Below are 21,750 nucleotides of genomic sequence, written 5' to 3' on the forward strand. Positions count from 1 at the left end.
CACACGACGCCTATCTGTTACTAAAAGCTATTCTGAAACTAAATGGACAGAAATTGATTTCTTGCCATTCGAAATATGCAAAAACCGGAAGAAATGTTAAGAGTAATTTTAATTTATAAACTTTAAACAGAATCTTGATATGACGTCACAGCAACAATGCTTACATAAGCCACCCCACATTTTTTCGCTCCCAAATCTCCGCTTGCCATTCGTTGGCCCCTTTTAAAAGAATATGGCGCCCGGAGAGGACGGCGCTGTACGAACTTGCATGAAAGAATGTAATTTCCAGACTCTCTTGACGCTTGTTATTGAAACTGTGGCTCGCCAGATTGGGGAAAAGAGCAAGGTTGCACACAAAGATGGCCGCCAAAACAGCCTCTCAATCGCAGAAGTAAACACGAATTGATTTTTGATTAGCATAGCTGGATAGATTATTGGAAATAATACAATAATTTCCAAAATGACCGATTTAGAATGGAAAATGGCAAAAGAATGGATACGATCCACTGGCATAGAACCTGTGAACGGCAAGGCATTTGAACAAAGTGTTGATTTGTTTGATTTTGCTCAGTCTCTTCGAGATGGTGTTATATTGTGTCAAGTTGCAAACCAGTTAAAGAGGCACAGTATAAGGGACGTATCTAAAGTTAATAATGTTAATATGCATATGGTAAGATCCTTGTAGCTAATTTATAACTCTCTTGTATAGCCATATATGTTTTGACAGACACAGTCTCCCATTTTGAAGATGTCTCCAACAAATGTCTTCAAATACACCTAGATGTAATTGCACTAGAGAAACAGAAGTGCATATTTTACGTCACTAGCCTCACAAATATGGAGGGATATTTCTATCTATTATTTCCAGGAACGGCCATGGCTAGATGGGAAGTCCTTCCAGTCAAGGAGGATAACCGCAAATTATTCTATGATAGCCTATTTAGGCAATTTATCTCTCCTAATTAGGCTATGAACATGGTTTTTGCTGCCTATCACTGTTCTGTTGCATAGTCACAATGATTTTATTAGCTAAAAACATTCTATAGAACCTCCTTTTGATGGTCCAAATATATTTTTCTTTATTATTTGCGCTGTCAGCAGAAGATATAGCCTTTAGTTTGTTTTGATTAGGAACGCATGCGCTATGTTAAGGCTTCTTTAGTTTAATGGCCATGGTTGCTTCTGAAAAAAGGCTAAATTTCCTGAGCGCATATTTTCAACATGTGGCGCATAGCCTAAATAGACTATTTCTCGTCTAATAAGCCGATTAAAAGACTTTGATGTATAATTTTTACTCCCGTAAAGCAAACTATATAATTTTTTGCTCAAACGAAGATGATTTAATGAGCAACAAAACCTCATAAAAAGATGGCGTGACCAGATGTGTTCATGACATAATCATAAAAGAAGAAAACACATCTCCTAACTAGTCATGGAAAATCACCTAACTAAGCTATTATCCTAATTTGGCGTGATAGCCCAATTTGTGGTTATCCCTGACTGTCCCAGAGTATTTATTGCTTATTTTGAGCTTAGCAGACCCAATTAGGGTTTGCCATCTACCAGACAACGCTCTGCAACATCCAACAGTTCACACAGTGTGCCATCTCCCTAATTTCTCTCACATTGTTCGAGCTATAGCAACATCCACTCGCCCATAATAAATTGCATAATAAACCAAAGGGGATTGACAATTTGATTGACAATATTTAACTACTCAGCTAGGTTTGTCACCATGGTGACAGTTAACATTTGGCTTGATTGACAAACCAGACTTTTATACTACATCATCCAAAACTCACATTGGGGGAAAACAAACCCTCTGTTGAAAAAAAAAAATACTAAAAAATATAAAAATTGAAGGATAATTAATTAAGTTGCAACATCCATACCCAACTAATATTTCTTTATCATCGCAGCATATTTTTTAAAACAATGTTTTTATTTCGTTTGTTTCCATTTCCCGGAGGCCAATTGTAACGCTGACTTTTATAAGAAAGTTGTTTGCGCAATTCTTTAAGAATTACGTACATTTTATGTGCAAAATAAAACATTTAGCTTTGTGAAAAGAGATAAAATTGCACGCACGCTTCCATGAAACACGAACATCAGAGAAAACATAACATTTATAAATGATTGGTTTAACATTACCGTTCGTGAGTATAAACAATAGATACTTAAATCTTTTATTAAATTTATTTTCTGTTGGTAATCTCTTGGCGACTTTAGCAATTAAATACATCAATGAGACACACGCAGTTCACATGAGCTAATTAAATTTTGCGAAGAAGACATGCAAGAATAACTCATGTATTTAACAATAGGTTAACAAAATCAACGAAAGTTCTGACGCTAAAATAAATAAATTATTAACAAGAAGAAATATGGAGGACAAAGTTTCTTGTGTCTTATATTCGTATTTTTTAATTTTTGTTCACATTTTTTGTAGCCACCTGTTGTTTGAAAGTAGCGGATATAAAATAAAGAAACTTTTTACTGTTTTAAACAGCATTTATTAATTTAATCCTGGGCACTAGGTTGTGAAATACATGTCAATAACAACCAAAAATGAAACTTGCCATACTGCTTTATTACCAGAAACAAATCATTTCAATATGCTCAATGTGATTGCAAAGAAATAAATAGATTAGAATAACATTCAAAAGAAAAATTGATCTCCAGAACAGTGTTTTAGAGAGAGTGAGAAAACCGTTATTGAGAGAAAAAAATAAAGCACATATTGGGTTCTTTCAAAAAACTTTGTTCAGGTTAAATTTTAAATGTGTGTTATTTATGTCATTTGTCGAAGGAATACGGCAAATATTTACATGTTCCGTTCAGTAGCGTTTTTGTGATTTATAATTCAAGCTTTATATATTTATAATCGTCTTTCACAGATTAAAGTTCAAAATTAATTAAAAAAATAAGTAAAAAATAAAAAAATCATTGATTGTAACGAAACATTATTTAGTAAGGAATTTCATGATCCATCCTTAGCATTGAAATGTTAAATATCGTTATTAGCCACACTTAACGTTCCGTAATTTAATTTACATTGTCCCACAAGTACTTACAAAGGTTAATAATGACTTTACTCACAATTTTTCTGACCAAGGGTTCAAACTCCTGGCTGTATGTGAAAAAATGGCACCCCACAATTTTTGTCATTAAATCAAATACAATAACTGGAGTTGTCTAAAAACCTATCACCAAAAAGATATGTGCTATGGACATCACTTCGCAAAACTAAAGAACTTGAATAACAATATGCTACAAACTCTACAATTGTGTTTGTTAAAATCGAAGTTCAGGGTCATGTATATACCTAAGTTCTCTTTCTTGCAAGTAAGACCTTCCCTCAGTTTTGCAAAAAGAGGCCCTATTTAGGACCCTGTTATTGAGTCTTAGAATTGTGTCTGTGACAAGAATTTTTTTAATTGTTCCCAATAAATTCGGTTATATTCAACATGTCTTTAAACGAAGTTTCATTGTTTATAGTTAGAAAATGGCTTCATTATTATTTGCCTTCATAAATATCATTTTGCCACAAATCAACTTTACAATGGCAACCATCACCATATTTTCTAGATTCTTGGCCACCATTAAAAATATTAATTTCTTGTAAAAATGATTTTTTTTTTGAAATGACTTTCCTTTCATTATGAAACAAATAATATAAAGAGAGGACATTTTTAGCCAAGTTAATTAAGATTGTAGAACAATCAAAAGGGTTGCAAGGGCTACAGTTTGCACACAATGCTAGGTCCCAGGCAGTTATCAAAAAACTGTTATGCCTTTTAATTCCATTACTACATTATTTCTTCTTAATTACCAATTTCAATCTACTACTAGTCTGACACAAAATTTTCAAAACTGATGGCAAGTTTGGTCACATTAATAATAAATTTACATGGTATTTTTGTGAAATAGTTATTATACTGACATCCAATAGCATAATGACATGAAGGGTAAGTGCTAACAAATTCAAATTAGAAAAGCTGTGTGTTTTTGTTCATAGCAACAGAATTACTTTACAATTTCAACATGGAAGAAATTTAGCGAATTAGTGAATTTTGTCAAAACTAGTCGTTAGCCCGTGGAAAATCCACGGCTTTGCCCGTCGCAGCTAAGCTACCATTTTGCGTGACAAACGTATACAGGCATTATAATATGGAAGTCGTTAGCCAGTGGAAAATCCACGGGTTCACCCGTCCTTTTTATACCGCATTGCGTGCTTCTCGCTATATTACAGCTAAGCTACCATTTTGTGTGACGGACGGACGGACGGACAGACAGACGTATACGGGCATTATAATATAGATATGCAAAAGTTAAATCCAAATTGGCTAAATTCAGAGTAATTGATGATAGATGGACACAATACATATTTCTTTTTGCACACTTTTCGTTTACTAAATGTGACTGGTTATCAAGAAAACTATCCTCATTTCAACCAATCACCAAATTAAATTGGCTTTAAATAATCCATTTTTTAATTCCTCTTCTAGTTTCTCTGCCTACGAAATATACGTGCCTTCTTGCGAGCATGTTCTGACGAGTTTAAGCTTAATCAAGATGATCTATTTACAGCGAATGATTTATATGATGTATCCAATTTCCAAGCTGTAAGTATTGTTAGACCTGACAATTGTCTTAATTTTATGAAATCAAACCAAAAAGATTTCTTTAACACATAAATATATTTACCCAAGATTACAATTTGAACTCAATAAAGTTACTTTTTTGTTTGACCACACACACACACCCACTTTTGTCCTGCATAAATGTTATGAGATTTTGTGTAAATTAAACTTTGCATGTCAGTCTTTCTCTTAATGCCTATACATAAAACTTTGTAGCAATTTATAGCAAAAAACACAGTGATTCCTCTTTTTGTTAGGGATGCCATAAAATAAACTAAAGCTTAAAAAAAAAAGTATTATCAATACCAAAAATAAAGATGAAATGGAATTAAACTTACTACAGTGTAATCATCAACAAAGATTTTTTAAGCTACTTAGCATTTGTCGTCTTTTGTTATCAATTATTAAAATAACATTGTTTGACCAGTGTGGCGTTGCATCATCTATTTACGCTAAGCGTCATATATTATGCAGCATGTGAGCAGGTGTCGTGTGTTTTGTCTCTATAGGTTATTCACACATTATCCTTACTGTCAAAAACATATGAAGCAAAAGTCTTATGCAAATTAAAGTAAGTTCAAATTCATTAATACTATATTTTCATTTGATATAATGGTAATTTTTAAGAAAAAATATATAAAGTGAAAATATACTTTTCATGTGACCAAACGAGACATGTCTCGATGGAGTTTGCTTTCTTCACAGGGGCAAATGTCCCAGTGGCTTAAACCTGTTGGTAGAATACAAAGAGCTATAAGCGAGGCTCGGAATCGTGGATTGGAAAAGCATCCTGAGGAACTCCTGGAATTTTTTAACAAAAAACTAATTGAATCAGTGCTAACACGTAGGTATGCTGTGAATGATTTAATGAAAATAAAGACCAGGAAAAATTAATATTGGAATGTTTTGATCTTGGTCTTGGATTTATTAAATGTAATATTGTATGATTTAAAATTAGATGTTGATAAGTTCATGTTAACTTTCTATGCAGGCCCTTTCCTCCAGATAACTTTAAAACAGCTCCTGAAGAAGATATATATGGAACATTACCAGAAATTTTGTAAGTACAAGTAATTCCTCTACAAAACCAAGAAACAGGGTTATAAACATTAATTTTAATGTCAATTTATTTTATTTGTGTTAGGGAAAAAAAGGAGCCTAACTATTATTCATATGATGATTATGAAGAAGAAAATATATATGATCATGTTCAAATCGGGGAAAAAATATATGACGATATTGTCCAATGCACTAAAAAGGTAACTTAGTATCTTTTTAAGTGGAAGCATTCTTAGTGCTTGTTTACAATTTTTAACATCGTCAAGTCCCACCTTACATTTTTGTCCATGTGCTGTCTGCTTTGTTTGAGCTTTTTATTAAATGTCAATTATGTGGCCTTAAAAATTCATGCAAGAAAAATCAATATTAAATAAATTCAGTTAAACTAAGCCATTAAGTTGATTATGTGTTTTTCAGTAAATATGATGAACTAAGATGCAAAATGCATTCTCCATGTACTACTACAGCAATCTGAAACAATTTTACATATATATTTTATATTTTAATGCAATCTAAAATGCTATATAAAGCTTTTGTATATCTACAGGCATGCCATGGCACAATATTAATAGTCAACAGTCCAGTTTTATAATGTATGCAATAGATACATGGATAAGTTAAAATTTACAAACAGAAAAATTATATAAAAAAGACAATCTTCCTGATTTTTTTCACTGATATGCATGTTATGCCAATGCAAAATCCACTAAGCATGGTCTTAAATGGAGTTTAATTTTGAACATGTCTGTTAAATGTATAGGACTTAAATGGTATTATGTCTCATGATTTCACTGATTTGTTTTTATCTTGTGACACATTATGTTGTATATTGTCCGCATGTTTTGTAGGCTGGGTTAACACCAGTCACTGATAAAAGAAGTCACATAATTAATGAAATAATTCAAACAGAAGATAGCTACTTGGAAGCCTTGAATGTCATGGTCGATGTAAGAACATTTTTTCTTAACTTGCAATGTTATTTCTTGTTCTCTTCATAGTGTCTTGTTTTCTCAGACATTAAGTTATATTGATTAATACTGAGAAGAAAGTAGGAAAATGTTATCAAGGAAAATTTTTTTTTTCTTATTTAAAGCTTATTTTTCCTTCATAATATAAATTGTGTTTTTAAATTAAATCTGAACTTGGACCTTGAAAGCATGCAACCAAAATAATAATAATAATAATAAATAATCTTTCTTTGGAAGTTGGACCTTATAATGTAAAAGTTTTATAGGATACAATTGTAATAATGACCATTGTGTACATCTCCTACCATTTTTGCTTTTCATTGAAAAAATGAATCTGTTTAAATTTTCATGCTAGTGGTCCTTTAAGACACCTTGCGAAGAATCTGTACCCTCAACCAGAGCGAATGGATCAAATCACCCTGATATTTCTCACAAAGATTAAAATTTATATTTTAGGTGTACATCAAACAATTAAAAGGGTACATGTCTGCACACGACAAAAACACAATTTTTATGAATACAGAGGTATTTTTTCTTTAATCATACTCACATGAGTATTATACCGCATCTACTTGCCTACTGTTTTTATGTGTCACTTTATCACTTTTTAGAAAATATGCCTCCTTCATAAGTCATTTAATCGGGAACTGACGACTCGAAGAACTAGTACTAATGTCAAGTTAAATTTACAATCCTTTGTACAATATGTAAGTTTTTTTGGAAGTGTTATATTTGTTGTTTTATGTCTCAAGCAAATGTTTGGGATACAATACACATGTGTTTTATGCAAACAGTGATTTTATGCAAACTCTTTTAAAAATAACATCACACCCAGTTTCAAAACAACCTGTTGCCTTATTTTAATCCTAGAAATTTTGCTTAACTTTCCCATTATATATAAAAAAATCTACTGAGTTGTTTCAATATAGCTGAATTGATGTACCCAGGCCAAGAAATTTTGTCGTTTGAGGGAAAGGGCTTTTTTCCCCTAATCTAACGTTTAATTATTTTTCGTTGCCTCCATTTTGTTGTTAGATTAACAATAGGGTAACAATCTACAAATAGGGTAACGATTACTGATGAAAGTAAATCCTAAACATATATTTTCATAAAATGTTAATACTCTTGGCTAACGAAAAATTTTTCTTGCTATTTAAAAGTTAGGGTAACGATGGAGTAAGAGAACAATCTTACCCTTACATTACGTGGCCTTGTGTCAAATGTCTAAGACCGACACATAGGTGAAAATCATGAAGCTTTTTATGAAAAAGGTTGTGATGTAATACTAAATATTTTTAGAAAGAACAATTTCTACAATATGCAGTTTACTGTACAGACCTACCTGATGCACAACAACATGTAAGCTTTCACTGAGTTTATTGATCTCATAAAATGCCCAAATTTGTTATAGTAGCTAAAATATCCCCTTTATTGAACTTCATTTGCTTTGGAAACACTGTGCTATTTTTAAACTTGTGATATATATCTTCAGTTATATTCCTTTCTAATAATTTTTTTCCTTTAGGCTATAGAATTATTTAAAGAAAGCACTTTTCGAGATAAAGTTGAAGTAAGTTGGTGATTTATTCATCGTGCTGTAAAAACGAATCAGGGAATAAGACAGGGAAAAGAAAAAGGACCAATACAAGTTATTAAAAAATAAAAAATGAATTGAAAAAGGTCCCAAAGAAATTTTTTAACAATTCAAACAGAAATTTAATATATAAAGACAGCAGGTATCTGTGATTGTACTTTTGATATGTGAAGTAAATATGTCCTTAGCAAAGTATATATTTTATCTAATTTAAATCTAATGGGCTGAATGATGACGTCATCTTAAAACATGTAAATTAACTTGTAAAAATGTATTTATAACCTGATGTGTTCTCTCATTTAGAGTTGCAATGCGAAAGCATGTCGGAAGTTTCCCTTGCAAGAACAACTGGTTGTTCCTTTCCAAAGAATATTGAAATATCCACTACTACTAAGGGTGAGTCTGCATTACAATTTATTTAAACTGAATTATTTTCTAATTTATTCAATCAAAAATAACTTAACAAATACAATGATGAAGAATCATCACGCTAGTAAATTGACAACAAAAAAACTACATTATTCGCGACGTTTCGGATGTTCACACACCCATTTTCAAGCAATCAAAAACGTACAATGTTCTTCTAAATATATACAAGTTTAACAGCAACCATAGTTACAGATTAAATACAAATTGTATAAATACAATGGAGCAGATCTAATGTTGTTATTCAACTGGGGACTATCCCGCATTATGAACAAACTCTCTTTAATCTCTAGCAAATACCGGTTGTTACCCCTAGAGAGTATAGTAAAATCGTCAAGAGATGATGTGGTGTGACAGGCTTTAAGATGATCTTTAATTGCCGTGCAATTAGATGAGGTTGATTTCTTACCTGTTAAGGGAGACACTCCGAGGTGCTCGCTTGCCCGAACCTTAAGATGACGCGACGTCTCACCTATATATGTATTTAATCTGTAACTATGGTTGCTGTTAAACTTGTATATATTTAGGAGAACATTGTACGTTTTTGATTGCTTGAAAATGGGTGTGTGAACATCCGAAACGTCGCGAATAATGTAGTTTTTTTGTTGTCAAAAATAACTTAATTTAATAACTCTGTATAACCTTCGTATATGCGATACAAGTGTAGTAATCAGACTAGACAAGAAATATAATTATTTTACTCAAAAAATCTCACACTAAAGGCGGGTGGGTGGGTGTGCAAAACTAAAAGATATTTTCCCGCTTATACCGCCCTCTTATTTTCTTGGTCACGTGACAAAGCAAAAAGTGTACATTGACTGTATCTTTACCCGGTTATAGCCTTTAATATTTCTCAATTGGTAGCCTATTAAAGAAAAATGTTCTTCTTTTTCAGGATCTAAATAAACAAACACCTGCCAGCCACGAAGAAAAGAAGTCTGTAGAAAAAGCATTTGAGGCAATGGATGTAAGATATTTCTTGGTAGCCAGTATTTTTGACAGTTTTTCAGCAGTACTTTATGCATGCTTCTTGCATTGTTATAGGATGTTGCACGATATATTAACGAATATAAACGAGATGCAGAAAATGTTAAACTGATATCTCAAATAGAAAGCAGGTCAGTCACATCTCATGTTTTTTGAGAATCAGCTGATTTTATAGTTCTTTACAAATTTTTTATATGTCTTATCACTCTTGTTATAAGGAGTTCATATCAACAAATTTAAGTGTTAGGCTTAACAATAAGGCCACAAATGTCACCAATTTCAACCAATGTCAACCAATTTAATGATGCCAGAAAATTTTTTCAAAACATTTATTTATTAAAAGTGTATTCAGCAATATTTTCACACATTTTTCTTCATATTGTTTTTTATTATACTTTCTCATTTTTTTTTTTTTTATAGTGTCAAATACGATCTTGCAGTAAGTTTAAATTTGTACTACTCTATCTTTTCATGTGTGCACTAACAAACGAAAATCTTAAAGCACCCAGATACAACTACAATATCCTTAACATCATTGGGCAGACCTTCCAACACTATAATCTGCTTGTCCGATGCAAAACTGACCCTTGAAGCACGCCGTTTAATTAGTGCGTGTATTTACTGAAACAACGTCGTCCTTAAAAACACCTTCAAAAGCCCGGTCCTATGCTCCCAATTAGCATAATATTTATAATATCTCCTTTTACTCATAGTCATGTGCTGTCTCTTTTCGTTTAGAAAAAACCGATCCAATATGGTCATCATGTGAAGAATGGCGAATTACAAGTAAAGTTTGATACAAGTGATAAAAAAATGTTAAAGTAGGTTTATTGTGCAGCAAATTGTACCATACTTGAAATGTTGTTAATTGAATTTACTTCCTGGCAGCGAGAGAGGTTCGATCCGCGGTCATTAGAACTGGGAACTGCAGACAAATATTAGCGACGCACGTAGATAGTTTATACAAATGTTGTGTACATGTAGATAAAGGTTTATCATAACTACATGTTTATTGTTGATTGCTTTCTTTTGTCTACAGCTTAGTTTTCAATAAAATCTGCGCCTATTGTGCAACATTTTTATGTCGCCTAGTTATGCAAATGTTTCTCCAATAAAGTCGCATTGGTGACTGTTGTTGTAAAACAGTTGTTCAACCTTTTTTATGTTAATTAAAGACAAGCTTTAATGAGCATATTGCAACGTGTGACGTCATCAGCTCGTTAAAAGATGTACTATGTATCGTTCTGTGATACTGCTTAGACTTTTATGTGATTTTTTTATTATTTGATAACGTAATTTCTCTTCTTAAGGCGATACCATTTTTTTAGGCGCTTCGTGTTTTTATTTGAACACACTATGCTGCTCTGTAAGAGTAGAGGAGACACATATGATGTCAAAGAGGTGTTCGATCTTCAGAAATTTAAAATAGGTGACATTCCACCAGCGGGAAGAGGAAAAGTAAGTTGCGCCATTTAACCAGTTGTAATATTTACTGACAATCTAAAAGTAAATTGATAAGATGTGGCATCTCGTTAGCAATCTGAAAGTAAATTGATGAGATGTGGCATTTCGTTAACAACTTGAAAGTAAATTGATGAGATGTGGCATCTCGTTAGCAATCTGAAAGTAAATTGATGAGATGTGGCATTTCGTTAACAACTTGAAAGTAAATTGATGAGATGTGGCATCTCGTTAATAATCTAAAAGTAAATTGATGAGATGTGGCATCTCGTTAACAACTTGAAAGTAAATTGATGAGATGTGGCATCTCGTTAACAACTTGAAAGTAAATTGATGAGATGTGGCATCTCGTTAACAACTTGAAAGTAAATTGATGAGATGTGGCATCTCGTTAATAATCTAAAAGTAAATTGATGAGATGTGGCATCTCGTTAACAACTTGAAAGTAAATTGATGAGATGTGGCATCTCGTTAACAACTTGAAAGTAAATTGATGAGATGTGGCATCTCGTTAACAACTTGAAAGTAAATTGATGAGATGTGGCATCTCGTTAATAATCTAAAAGTAAATTGATAAGATGTGGCATTTCGTTAACAACTTGTAAGTAAATTGATGAGATGTGGCATCTCGTTAGCAATCTGAAAGTAAATTGATAAGATGTGGCATTTCGTTAACAACTTGAAAGTAAATTGATGAGATGTGGCATCTCGTTAACAACTTGAAAGTAAATTGATGAGATGTTGCATCTTGTTAACAACTTGAAAGTAAATTGATGAGATGTGGCATCTCGTTAACAACTTGAAAGTAAATTGATGAGATGTGGCATCTCGTTAACAACTTGAAATTAAATTGATGAGATGTGGCATCTCGTTAACAACTTGAAAGTAAATTGATGAGATGTGGCATCTCGTTAACAACTTGAAAGTAAATTGATGAGATGTGGCATCTCGTTAACAACTTGAAATTAAATTGATGAGATATGGCATCTCGTTATCAATCTAAAAGTAAATTGATGAGATATGGCATCTCGTTATCAATCTGAAAGTAAATTGATGAGATGTGGCATTTCGTTAACAACTTGAAAGTAAATTGATGAGATGTGGCATCTCGTTAATAATCTAAAAGTAAATTGATGAGATGTGGCATCTCGTTAACAACTTGAAAGTAAATTGATGAGATGTGGCATCTCGTTAACAACTTGAAAGTAAATTGATGAGATGTGGCATCTCGTTAACAACTTGAAAGTAAATTGATGAGATGTGGCATCTCGTTAATAATCTAAAAGTAAATTGATGAGATGTGGCATCTCGTTAACAACTTGAAAGTAAATTGATGAGATGTGGCATCTCGTTAACAACTTGAAAGTAAATTGATGAGATGTGGCATCTCGTTAACAACTTGAAAGTAAATTGATGAGATGTGGCATCTCGTTAATAATCTAAAAGTAAATTGATAAGATGTGGCATTTCGTTAACAACTTGTAAGTAAATTGATGAGATGTGGCATCTCGTTAGCAATCTGAAAGTAAATTGATAAGATGTGGCATTTCGTTAACAACTTGAAAGTAAATTGATGAGATGTGGCATCTCGTTAACAACTTGAAAGTAAATTGATGAGATGTGGCATCTCGTTAACAACTTGAAAGTAAATTGATGAGATGTGGCATCTCGTTAATAACTTGAAAGTAAATTGATGAGATGTGGCATCTCGTTAACAACTTGAAATTAAATTGATGAGATGTGGCATCTCGTTAACAACTTGAAAGTAAATTGATGAGATGTGGCATCTCGTTAACAACTTGAAAGTAAATTGATGAGATGTGGCATCTCGTTAACAACTTGAAATTAAATTGATGAGATATGGCATCTCGTTATCAATCTAAAAGTAAATTGATGAGATATGGCATCTCGTTATCAATCTAAAAGTTAATTGATGAGATATGGCATCTCGTTAACAACTTGAAAGTAAATTGACACACTAAGTCATTTTCACTTATCTTCTCCTTTTTTGTTGCTTAGTGTTGATGCTTCTTATTCAGTGAATATTTCTACCTATAGTTTCTTTTCATAATTTACAATTTTGATGTTACAATCACGATTGTATCCCTATTTGTTGTTATTCATTAGATCACCCGCAATGCCAGCGATGAAAAATCGCCTAATAAAGATTAGTCCTTAGTCAATCAGGGTGTTAGTTAGAATTAAGGAGTTGAGAACTGAAAAGTTTTTTCTGCAGTTGGAAGTATTGGTTGGCTCTTTGATTTCTTAATTAAGGTTTACTTTCACTATTTAAACTATAATGGATTAAAAATTTAATGAAATGTTAGAATACTAAATACTAAAATACTAGAATTTCGAATTGGAAAAATCGCTTGTTTAGGATCCCCTTTTAGTTAGGTATTTATTTTTAGCTTTAGCGAGTAACGGAAATCCAAGGAGAGAAATAATATTTTTATACTAAAAATGTATCTTTGTATTTTCAGTTTAGTCAAGGTTGGTTTGTCCAGGCTCACACAAATGACGGAGGTATGCTAAAATTATGTACTGATCATCGCATCTCTCAGTCGTAATTTATATAAAGTGTACTTGTTTTAACGTCCCGCATATTTTTCTTTTTTTTTGTAGTGTGTGAGGCCAAAAATTGCACGATGTATGCGAAAACACAACAAGATAAAATAACTTGGGTATCAGAATTATCCAAGTGCATGTAAGTAAAAATGCTTATTTTTTGTGATGTATTATTTTATACTAATACTATTCGTTATTGTGTGAGAAATCCACAAGTTCACTCATATTCCGAGCTTCAAATTATCGCTGGTTGTTCATGGAACGCTACTTAGTGCAGACTTAGCACAAAGATGTGGCTATTATTTTGAACAAAATACGGGTATTAATAAACCAGATATTTTTACGCTATGTTATTTGGGTCTGCTACAATTTTTGTGTGTAATTTACTTTTACGAATAGAAAACGCAAATGTTGGCAAAATTCACGGAATTTATGTTCGCATTTTATTATTTTAACTGCTCTTCAGCAATGTTTATACCTTGTCAATTAGAAGTTTAAGGTCTTACAAGACTGGCTACACTGGCATTAGGTGCAATGTTTTTACACATGTAACGTATTTAAATTTAGAGAAGCAGTTTCTTTAACAGAGTGGCAAGGGAAGATGGGTAAGTTTGAACTTCGTTACATTATGGAATCTACTTGTTGGGGTTTATTGTTCTGACTGGTTCAGACAACAAGTTCAATGCAGCTTTTGTATTTTTCCAACTCGTTTTCACTGTTCTTGTTTAGATCATCATAATTTTGAACTGACAACATTTGAATCTCCGCAATGTTGTCACGTGTGTAAAAAACTATTGAGGTAGATCTCTTCCTTTCTTCGATCATGTTGTTTTGCATACATACATATAGTTCATTATACATATTATGATATATATATTATATTTTTAGGGGGCAAATAAGTCAAGGATATAAATGCAGCAGTAAGTGAGATTATTTTTGATCTGTTAGATGTTGCAGACAAACCGTTATTTTATATTGTTATTTTTATTTGTATATTTTGTACTTTTTTCTCTTTTAGTTTGCAGACTTCTTATACACAAAGAGTGTTTAATTAAATGTCCGAAGTGTGGCATCAAACGTCCAACAAGAGATCCCACAAGTAAGATTTTCTTCTTTGTTGATGTGAATTTCTTAGTAAGTAAAGTCACGCCACTGTTTAAATTATAAAAAAACAACATAATACGTAATTTTTCTAAATACGGATCTGTTTTCTTTCTTTTTAAAATTTTTTTCAATCTTAAGCCACACGCCGTGCTGGCAGAGATGAGTATGAACAAAGCAAGTTGAAGAGGTGAGATCGTGTGCCGTCTATCTCGCACTGTCTCGTGGCGTGGGGTTGTATTGTAACGCACCTACAAGGAAAACACAATATAGTACTACAATTCCTCTGGATAATTTCTTTTACAGAGGCTGTCTGTATTGTGTGTTCTTTATGCTCGTGAAGTGTTGTGTATGTAGCAGTAATAAGTTATATTTGTCATAGAACATGAATCGCCAAATGACAAACCGAAGAGACAGTAAGTTGTTAGATGTTGCAAACTCACCTGCACTTATGTGTTTTTTTTGTTCCTTGTTATCTGTAGTCCACTGATCAACTACATGCCTGTTTTTAGCGCAATTTAATTACCTTTCTATCATTGGCTGCAGTGACGAAGATACCTTTTTTTACTTCTATTTATTTTTTCAGGAGGCAAACTTTTCCCCTGGAGGGTAAAATAGTCGCATCATTTTTTAGAATTGTCCTCACTGTCAAATAATTTTTTGATAAAAACAAAATATAAATGTGTTTTTTTTATGCTTATTTTAAAAATAGGAGAATTTGCGCAAGTTAAGGAGGCACTTATCGTCTAAATAGTTACACTAGAATACTGCTAGCCTGTGTTCAATACATTTTAACCTGTACACACATACCAATACAGATATACTCAGGCTAACCACTAAAACTACCGAATTTATTGAAATGAGCGCCTCCCGTAATCAGCGCCCCCGTTAGCCCTGAGAGGGAGCTTGTTAAAAAATTATTCAATAAAGTAAAAATAATACAACTTTTTCAACTTTTTATTTTTTTAGTGCTGTCTTACAAATGTTTTTATAAGTATAATAAATTGTACATTTAAGGGTTTTTTTTCAATATCTTTTCAATATTTTGATAGCACCTTCCTCAAATAAGCGCCTCCTCTCAATGTCTCGATATTTAGCGAGCGCTTTAAGCGCTCGTTTGAGCAGATACGTTACTTATAAGTACAACATTAAAACGGAATGTAGTTGGTCAACGGCTAGGGGTATTTAAAGTAAATGTTTTTAAGTGGACCAAGATTTTTATTTTAATTTCAAGAAAGTGTTCTACCTACTATAGTTTTTCCCTTACGCTTAAGATCGATAATAACATTACAGTACAAATCCGTTCATTCGAATGTCGCTGAATTCGAACGTTCTTTATTTCGAAGGAATTTCGGTCCCTTGTGTGTTCGAATTAACAGACGTGGACTGTATTTTGACTTTTGAGTTATTCACCACACACAAATTACAAGGTTAACCCACTTTAGCTAACGTCAGAAAATTGTCTCGATTTGTGGGCAAGGAAACAGGCGTCTAGACTGATCATATTTATAGGTTTCCGTTTGAAATTTGCCACACAGAAAACAAATATCCTTGTGACCACAAACATGTTGTTTACGTTTTGTTATTGTGAAAAACATTTTCTTTTTTTTACCAGTGATTCGAGCAAGCTTCCAACGAATGACCATTTTCCATCTTCTAACTCTCTTGATTTAAAGAAATACCCGTGGTAAGTAGTTACGGTGTGATGGCCAACTCTTAAAACTTTTAAATCTAGAAGTGATGAAAGTATTCCACAATTAGATCCCCTTAAATACCGAATAGACACCAGACGCACCCTCTAATAGACACTCCTATTTCAGTAAACACTATTCGAAACATGCAAGTGTTGATTTTTACCGCTAAGCATCTTAAAACCAATTTCAAACATGGCAAGAGGATATGGTCGATGCTTCACCGGCTTTTTCATATAATTGACGATGACGATATTGATAAAATATTGTGAAATATGTATTCCACTTACAAAGAAACATGCAGTAGTTTTTTGAACGTCCTGCCTTTTGATCAGATATTTTCAATATTTTCGTTTTATGTCACTCTGTCATAAAATGATCCTTCCAGTGCGATTATTATTTTAATCTTATGATTTCTAGGTATGCAGGTGTCTTATCACGTGATGAAGCGGCACAAATTCTTGTGAATTATGGTGACGGAGCATTTTTAATCCGAGAAAGTCCGAATCAACCGGGGCTTGCAATAAGCATCCGATATAAAGTGGATACGAAACACATCAAAATAGGACATTCGAACAATCGTTTCTTTCTTACTGATCCAAAACAGTTCCCATCTATAGCAGATTTGGTAATGTATTACAAAAGCAACTCTCTTGGTACCAGCTTTCCATCTTTACCGACTAAACTAACTAGAGGAGTAGCAAGTAAGTGGCCTGAGGACTAGTTTTATATTATCGTGATAACGACAGGCGAATTTCTTACTTAACTTTTTTAGGAGCTGTGAAGCGTGTTATGATAGCAAAGTTTAACTGGGCGGCACGCAACCCTCAAGAACTCTCGTTTCAGGTATCTTTTCATTATTTTCATTTTTTCACAACAGGCATCCTGAATCCTAGAATTATTTTGAAAAATGAGGATACTTATTTTATTGTCAATTTCATGAAAGATAGTGTTGCTACGCCTGAATGTTTAACAAACACCTGCTTTTTACTCTGCACGGTCGTCAAATTATTTGTTCGATACGTTTTTATGGTAGTTAAGTTCTCATAGCATTCGAATGTTATTTCTATGTCATACCCAGTTTACGTGCTAGTCCTAAGAGATGTTATTGTTCATTCTAAAAGTGATTTGTTTTTCGTATATGTGACAACTCTTTGTTTTCGCGTAGATGGGTGACAGAGTTAGCGTGCTAAATGATGAAGGGAATTGGTGGCTTGGTGAATGTCGAGGAAAGGTGTGTAATTATCACTCATTTGTAAGTTTGATTTGCTTATTTATTTAGTCGTGTTGTTTGTTCATTCATTTTTATTTTTATAGGAGGGTTTCTTTCCAAATAATTATGTAGAATAAAGCAAAGTAATGAACGTAAGTTTCTTATCTTTCATCTCTACTTTCTTATTTTTCTTTATAATTATTTCTTTATGTATCTAACTTTTTCACAGATCTGTACTTCTGATTTTATGTTTGAAAACATCTGTGCAACTCAATACGTTTTTCATAAGAACCGTTTGGTAAAATTCGGAGAAATTTATATGCAGGCAGCTTGTTTTAATTTGTAATTTTCCATTACGTCCGATTTTTTTTGAAAATTGTGTTTATATTTCGATTTATCTGTTTTATCATGATCATTTTTCTTTTCACTTTTTGTTCGACGATGCGAGTTGATGCCGAGTTTTTATTTCTTTTTTTTCCAAGTTTATTTTTTATTATTCCAAAATATTCCATTCGCAAAAAAGGAACACAACCTTTCTACTTTTTCTTGCGACTATAAATTTACGCTTTATTGGTCGAATTTGCGTAAAAAAATGTTGTATTTGTGACCGGACAAACCAACAATATCACTCTTTACATTCCAATCACTGATACTGCAAAATATTTTATATTTTCCATTGTACTTCTGTAATGGCGAACTTCTTTTTACCTTATGAAAAATAAATTGTTTCGCAGAGAAATCGCCGCGCGGAAATCCAGTAATCGTCTGCTGTGGTTTGATTAAAAATTTTTAATTTTTTTAGTTATAAATTCGACATTGAATGTATAAGCAGATGGAAATCAACACTCCCTTCAGAAGAAATTTTAACGCCCGTTTTTTTTATGCATAATGGTGTGAAAGCCATTGAAATTTTATTACGTTGGATGGTTATAGAATCGATATTTTGTCATAACAAAGATATAATTATTTTTCCGGCTCATTTCTTTGTAATATTTTTAAGAGAACTTCTCCAATTTTTATACTTTCCACGTATCTATGTGTCATCTTTGCCAATCAGGCTAAAAGGTAATATCATCAGCAGAAACCTGTTTTTGTACTGTTTATTTGCTGTTCTTTCTATACTTTGTTCATCTTTCACTACCTTTTTTTAATTCGATCACCTTTCACCTCTGTTTTTTTTAGAATTTTCTCAGCGTTGCTACGATGTTAACATGTAATGTATAGAGTTTATTTGCTTGGATGGGATCCGTCCAAAACAAAACACAGGGTGTCCACTCTGTCAGAAATGTTAGGACTTGTCTGGAATTTTGAAAATATAGGCAAAATGTCGAGGAAATATTGTCTTTTTTATAAAATATCACTAATTTTAAAAGTCTCAGCTTCCTTAACAATCAGCTAGTTCATCATCCATATAGGAAAAGGGAAGAAATTTCGAATCAAGGTTAACTTTTGAGCAGACACCCTGTTTTTTTCAAAGAACAATGAACTGCAAAAGTGAAGATTTTTCCTTACTTTATCATTCGTGTTAATAAGACGATAGTGAATGTGAGAAATCTCTCAATCCTTTAAATCTCATTGGTTGACGGATCCCGTTTGTAGAATCTCATTGGTTGATGTAAATTTTAACGACTGCTCAGCAGAGGAAAATAATAATGATAATTTTTTTTTTCATAAAGAATTTTTTTGTAATGAATGTTGAGGATAATTTTCTTTTTTATTGCATTTAAATATAATTTAGGAGTTGGTAGAAAGTACAAGACTCTCGGTTTAAATATGTCGTAACTTTTGCCAAGATGCCATCCTGACTAAAAAAATGTATCCCAGGTGAAAACAAATCTTGGATGGTTGCAAAAGTAATCGAGTCCAGTTGGACATGAGAGTCACATTACTTTTAATCAAATATTTCTTACTTAGGAAATGATGCAATATATTTAATGTTAATTTAGTTTAGAACCTTTGTTCATATGATCCTTTGTACATATCCTATATAGGGTTTTTATTCTTTATTTTTTAGTCCAGACATCACTCACACTATATGCAGGCTGTTTTATGTTTGTTATGACACCTTATTTGCAAGATGTTAATGTTTTGACCTTCTCTATGTTATTACTTGTGGTCTGTGTGCTTAAAATTGCTCTGCGCAGTTTTCCCTCGGACCCCTTTTCCCAGAGCAATTGATTACTTTAAGCTAGCATGGTGCGGAACTTATGCGTGTAACCAATGATGTAACGGGTTTGTTTTTTCAGACTAACGAGTGTTCTCTTCATAGTGGGTTGTCACGACCTACAAATTCTTAATCTGTGGTTTCCTAATGGAACTCGTTATATGACCACGTGACTATCCCGCTGCGTTTGTTTTCTCTCTGCAATACCATCGTCTTTGTTGACACGATTACATGTTACCATGAAAACAAAATACCCCATGATGATTACAATTACTGTAACTATTGGTAACGACAATTATTGACGTCAATACAAAATTACCCTCAAAGACAGTGTAGTATGATTTACAAAATACCAGACATGAACTGGAAGGTAGGTATCGTGTGCAATCATTTTTTATCGGATACTTTTTTTGTGCTTTACCCATGTTTGTAGGATATTCATTTCTGAGAATAATTTTTTTGGAAGAATGAATAAATTTTTCGTATTTAAAAAGACAGGCATAATACAGTGTAGCTAAATATGTTCTTAACGTTTGGCGAATTCATAGGTTCTTATAAAAAACACCTGTAAATGTATGGAGCCCGCTAAAAAAAATCTGCTTTCGATGCTATCACTATGTATTCTTACTTTTGTGGATTTTATTTTTGTGACTTAATTATATAACGTAACTATTTGTGTGGGACACAATACTCCAATATAAATTTAACATTTAACCCCTCCCCTGCAAGGAAATTAGCACTCTCAAGGTAAGCGAATCAGATGACTAAATTTAATGGGACCACATACTGTTCGATATTTCTGAAATTACAAAGATTTGCTCTTGCTAATCCAAAATTTGTCTCACTTATATCGATGGTACCATGTTTTTGTTACATCGAATTGAGGTGAGTATTAGGCTGTAATTGTCTTCAAGATTCCAGCTGGTTTAAATAGTCAGCTATGTCAGAGGAGACAAAAAGGTCTAAGGTTAAATATAGGGTTAGGTTTTTTCCATATCCTACGTTACAAAGGAGAAATGTCGTAGCTTATTAAAGCTTGGTTTCCATCTGATGTTAATTTGCGTTTAAAAGGTGCGCTTTTGGAGTTATTACTTTAATTGGAGAAACTTTCGCGAGAAAAAAAATTCGCGAAATTAAAAAAATTCGCGAAGTTTTTTGGATAAACTTTCGCGAATGAAGAAATTCGGAAACTTTCGCGAGATAAAGTTTCGCGAATGAAGAAACTTGCACATTTTCGCGAGATAAACTTTCGCGAAAATGAAAGTTTCTCTCGCGAAAGTTTCTTCAATTAAAGTATTTACACGAATTCGCGCGAACACAATTTTAAAGGATGAAGCATATTATGTGTGCAAAAGCCATTTCTACAAACATTTTTTTCACAATGGCTGACAAAAAAGTTTATATTTAAAAGATTATATATTAATTCTTCTGGAAGATTCTCCATATTGCCCTCGTTGTGCAAAAAATGCACGGTCCTAAAATCTCGACAATTTTTTTTTTTTCCTATTTTTTATTTCGCTTCATAAAAATTCATAAAATGTTGTTAGACGCACTTTACCAACGTAATGAATTAAAAAAGCGTTGATTTTACTTGTAATGGAAACTTCCTCGCGCTACTAAATACTCAATATGATTAAATCTAAGGTCAACATTAAAAAACTTAACGCGATTTAACGCCAAATGGAAACCAAGCTTAACAGGAAAAGTTAGTTTCGACAGAAAACGCTGGTTTTCAGGTAAACAGAAACTTGCAAATCACAGGCGGAAATCTTAAACTCGATCCCAGACCTTTTTCTGAGATTGCGGAAAACAGGATGGAAAAACAAAAAATAGATGCACGTTATGGACACTAGGTAAATTATTGTGGGAGATGAT

General features: G+C 32.7%; 1 protein-coding gene across 3 annotated transcripts; it reads left to right on the plus strand.

Annotated features, from left to right (window-relative positions):
- Positions 1-202: 202 nt before the first annotated feature.
- On the plus strand, positions 203-19,803 carry LOC130613362 (proto-oncogene vav-like). 3 transcript variants are annotated; one of them, XM_057434721.1, is made up of 29 exons: positions 203-670; positions 4,509-4,625; positions 5,153-5,214; positions 5,635-5,703; positions 5,788-5,902; positions 6,551-6,649; positions 7,127-7,195; positions 7,282-7,377; positions 7,970-8,029; positions 8,196-8,240; positions 8,568-8,660; positions 9,586-9,657; positions 9,735-9,808; positions 10,098-10,116; positions 10,416-10,498; positions 11,006-11,135; positions 13,622-13,664; positions 13,764-13,845; positions 14,274-14,311; positions 14,436-14,505; positions 14,595-14,626; positions 14,725-14,805; positions 14,949-14,997; positions 16,423-16,494; positions 16,919-17,202; positions 17,274-17,344; positions 17,667-17,732; positions 17,816-17,863; positions 18,514-19,803. In XM_057434721.1, the coding sequence occupies exons 1-28, from the start codon at positions 461-463 to the stop codon at positions 17,846-17,848; spliced, it is 2,334 nt and encodes a 777-aa protein (XP_057290704.1). In that variant the 5' UTR covers positions 203-460; the 3' UTR covers positions 17,849-17,863; positions 18,514-19,803. The 3 variants fall into 3 exon arrangements, with proteins under 3 accessions (XP_057290704.1, XP_057290705.1, XP_057290706.1); XM_057434722.1 differs by lacking the exon at positions 14,949-14,997 and adding an exon at positions 15,190-15,223 and having other exon boundaries at positions 205-670; XM_057434723.1 differs by lacking the exons at positions 203-670; positions 4,509-4,625; positions 5,153-5,214 and adding an exon at positions 5,257-5,491.
- Positions 19,804-21,750: the final 1,947 nt, after the last annotated feature.

Source organism: Hydractinia symbiolongicarpus, chromosome 10 (assembly GCF_029227915.1).
Source record: "Hydractinia symbiolongicarpus strain clone_291-10 chromosome 10, HSymV2.1, whole genome shotgun sequence".
Lineage (NCBI taxonomy): Eukaryota > Metazoa > Cnidaria > Hydrozoa > Anthoathecata > Hydractiniidae > Hydractinia > Hydractinia symbiolongicarpus.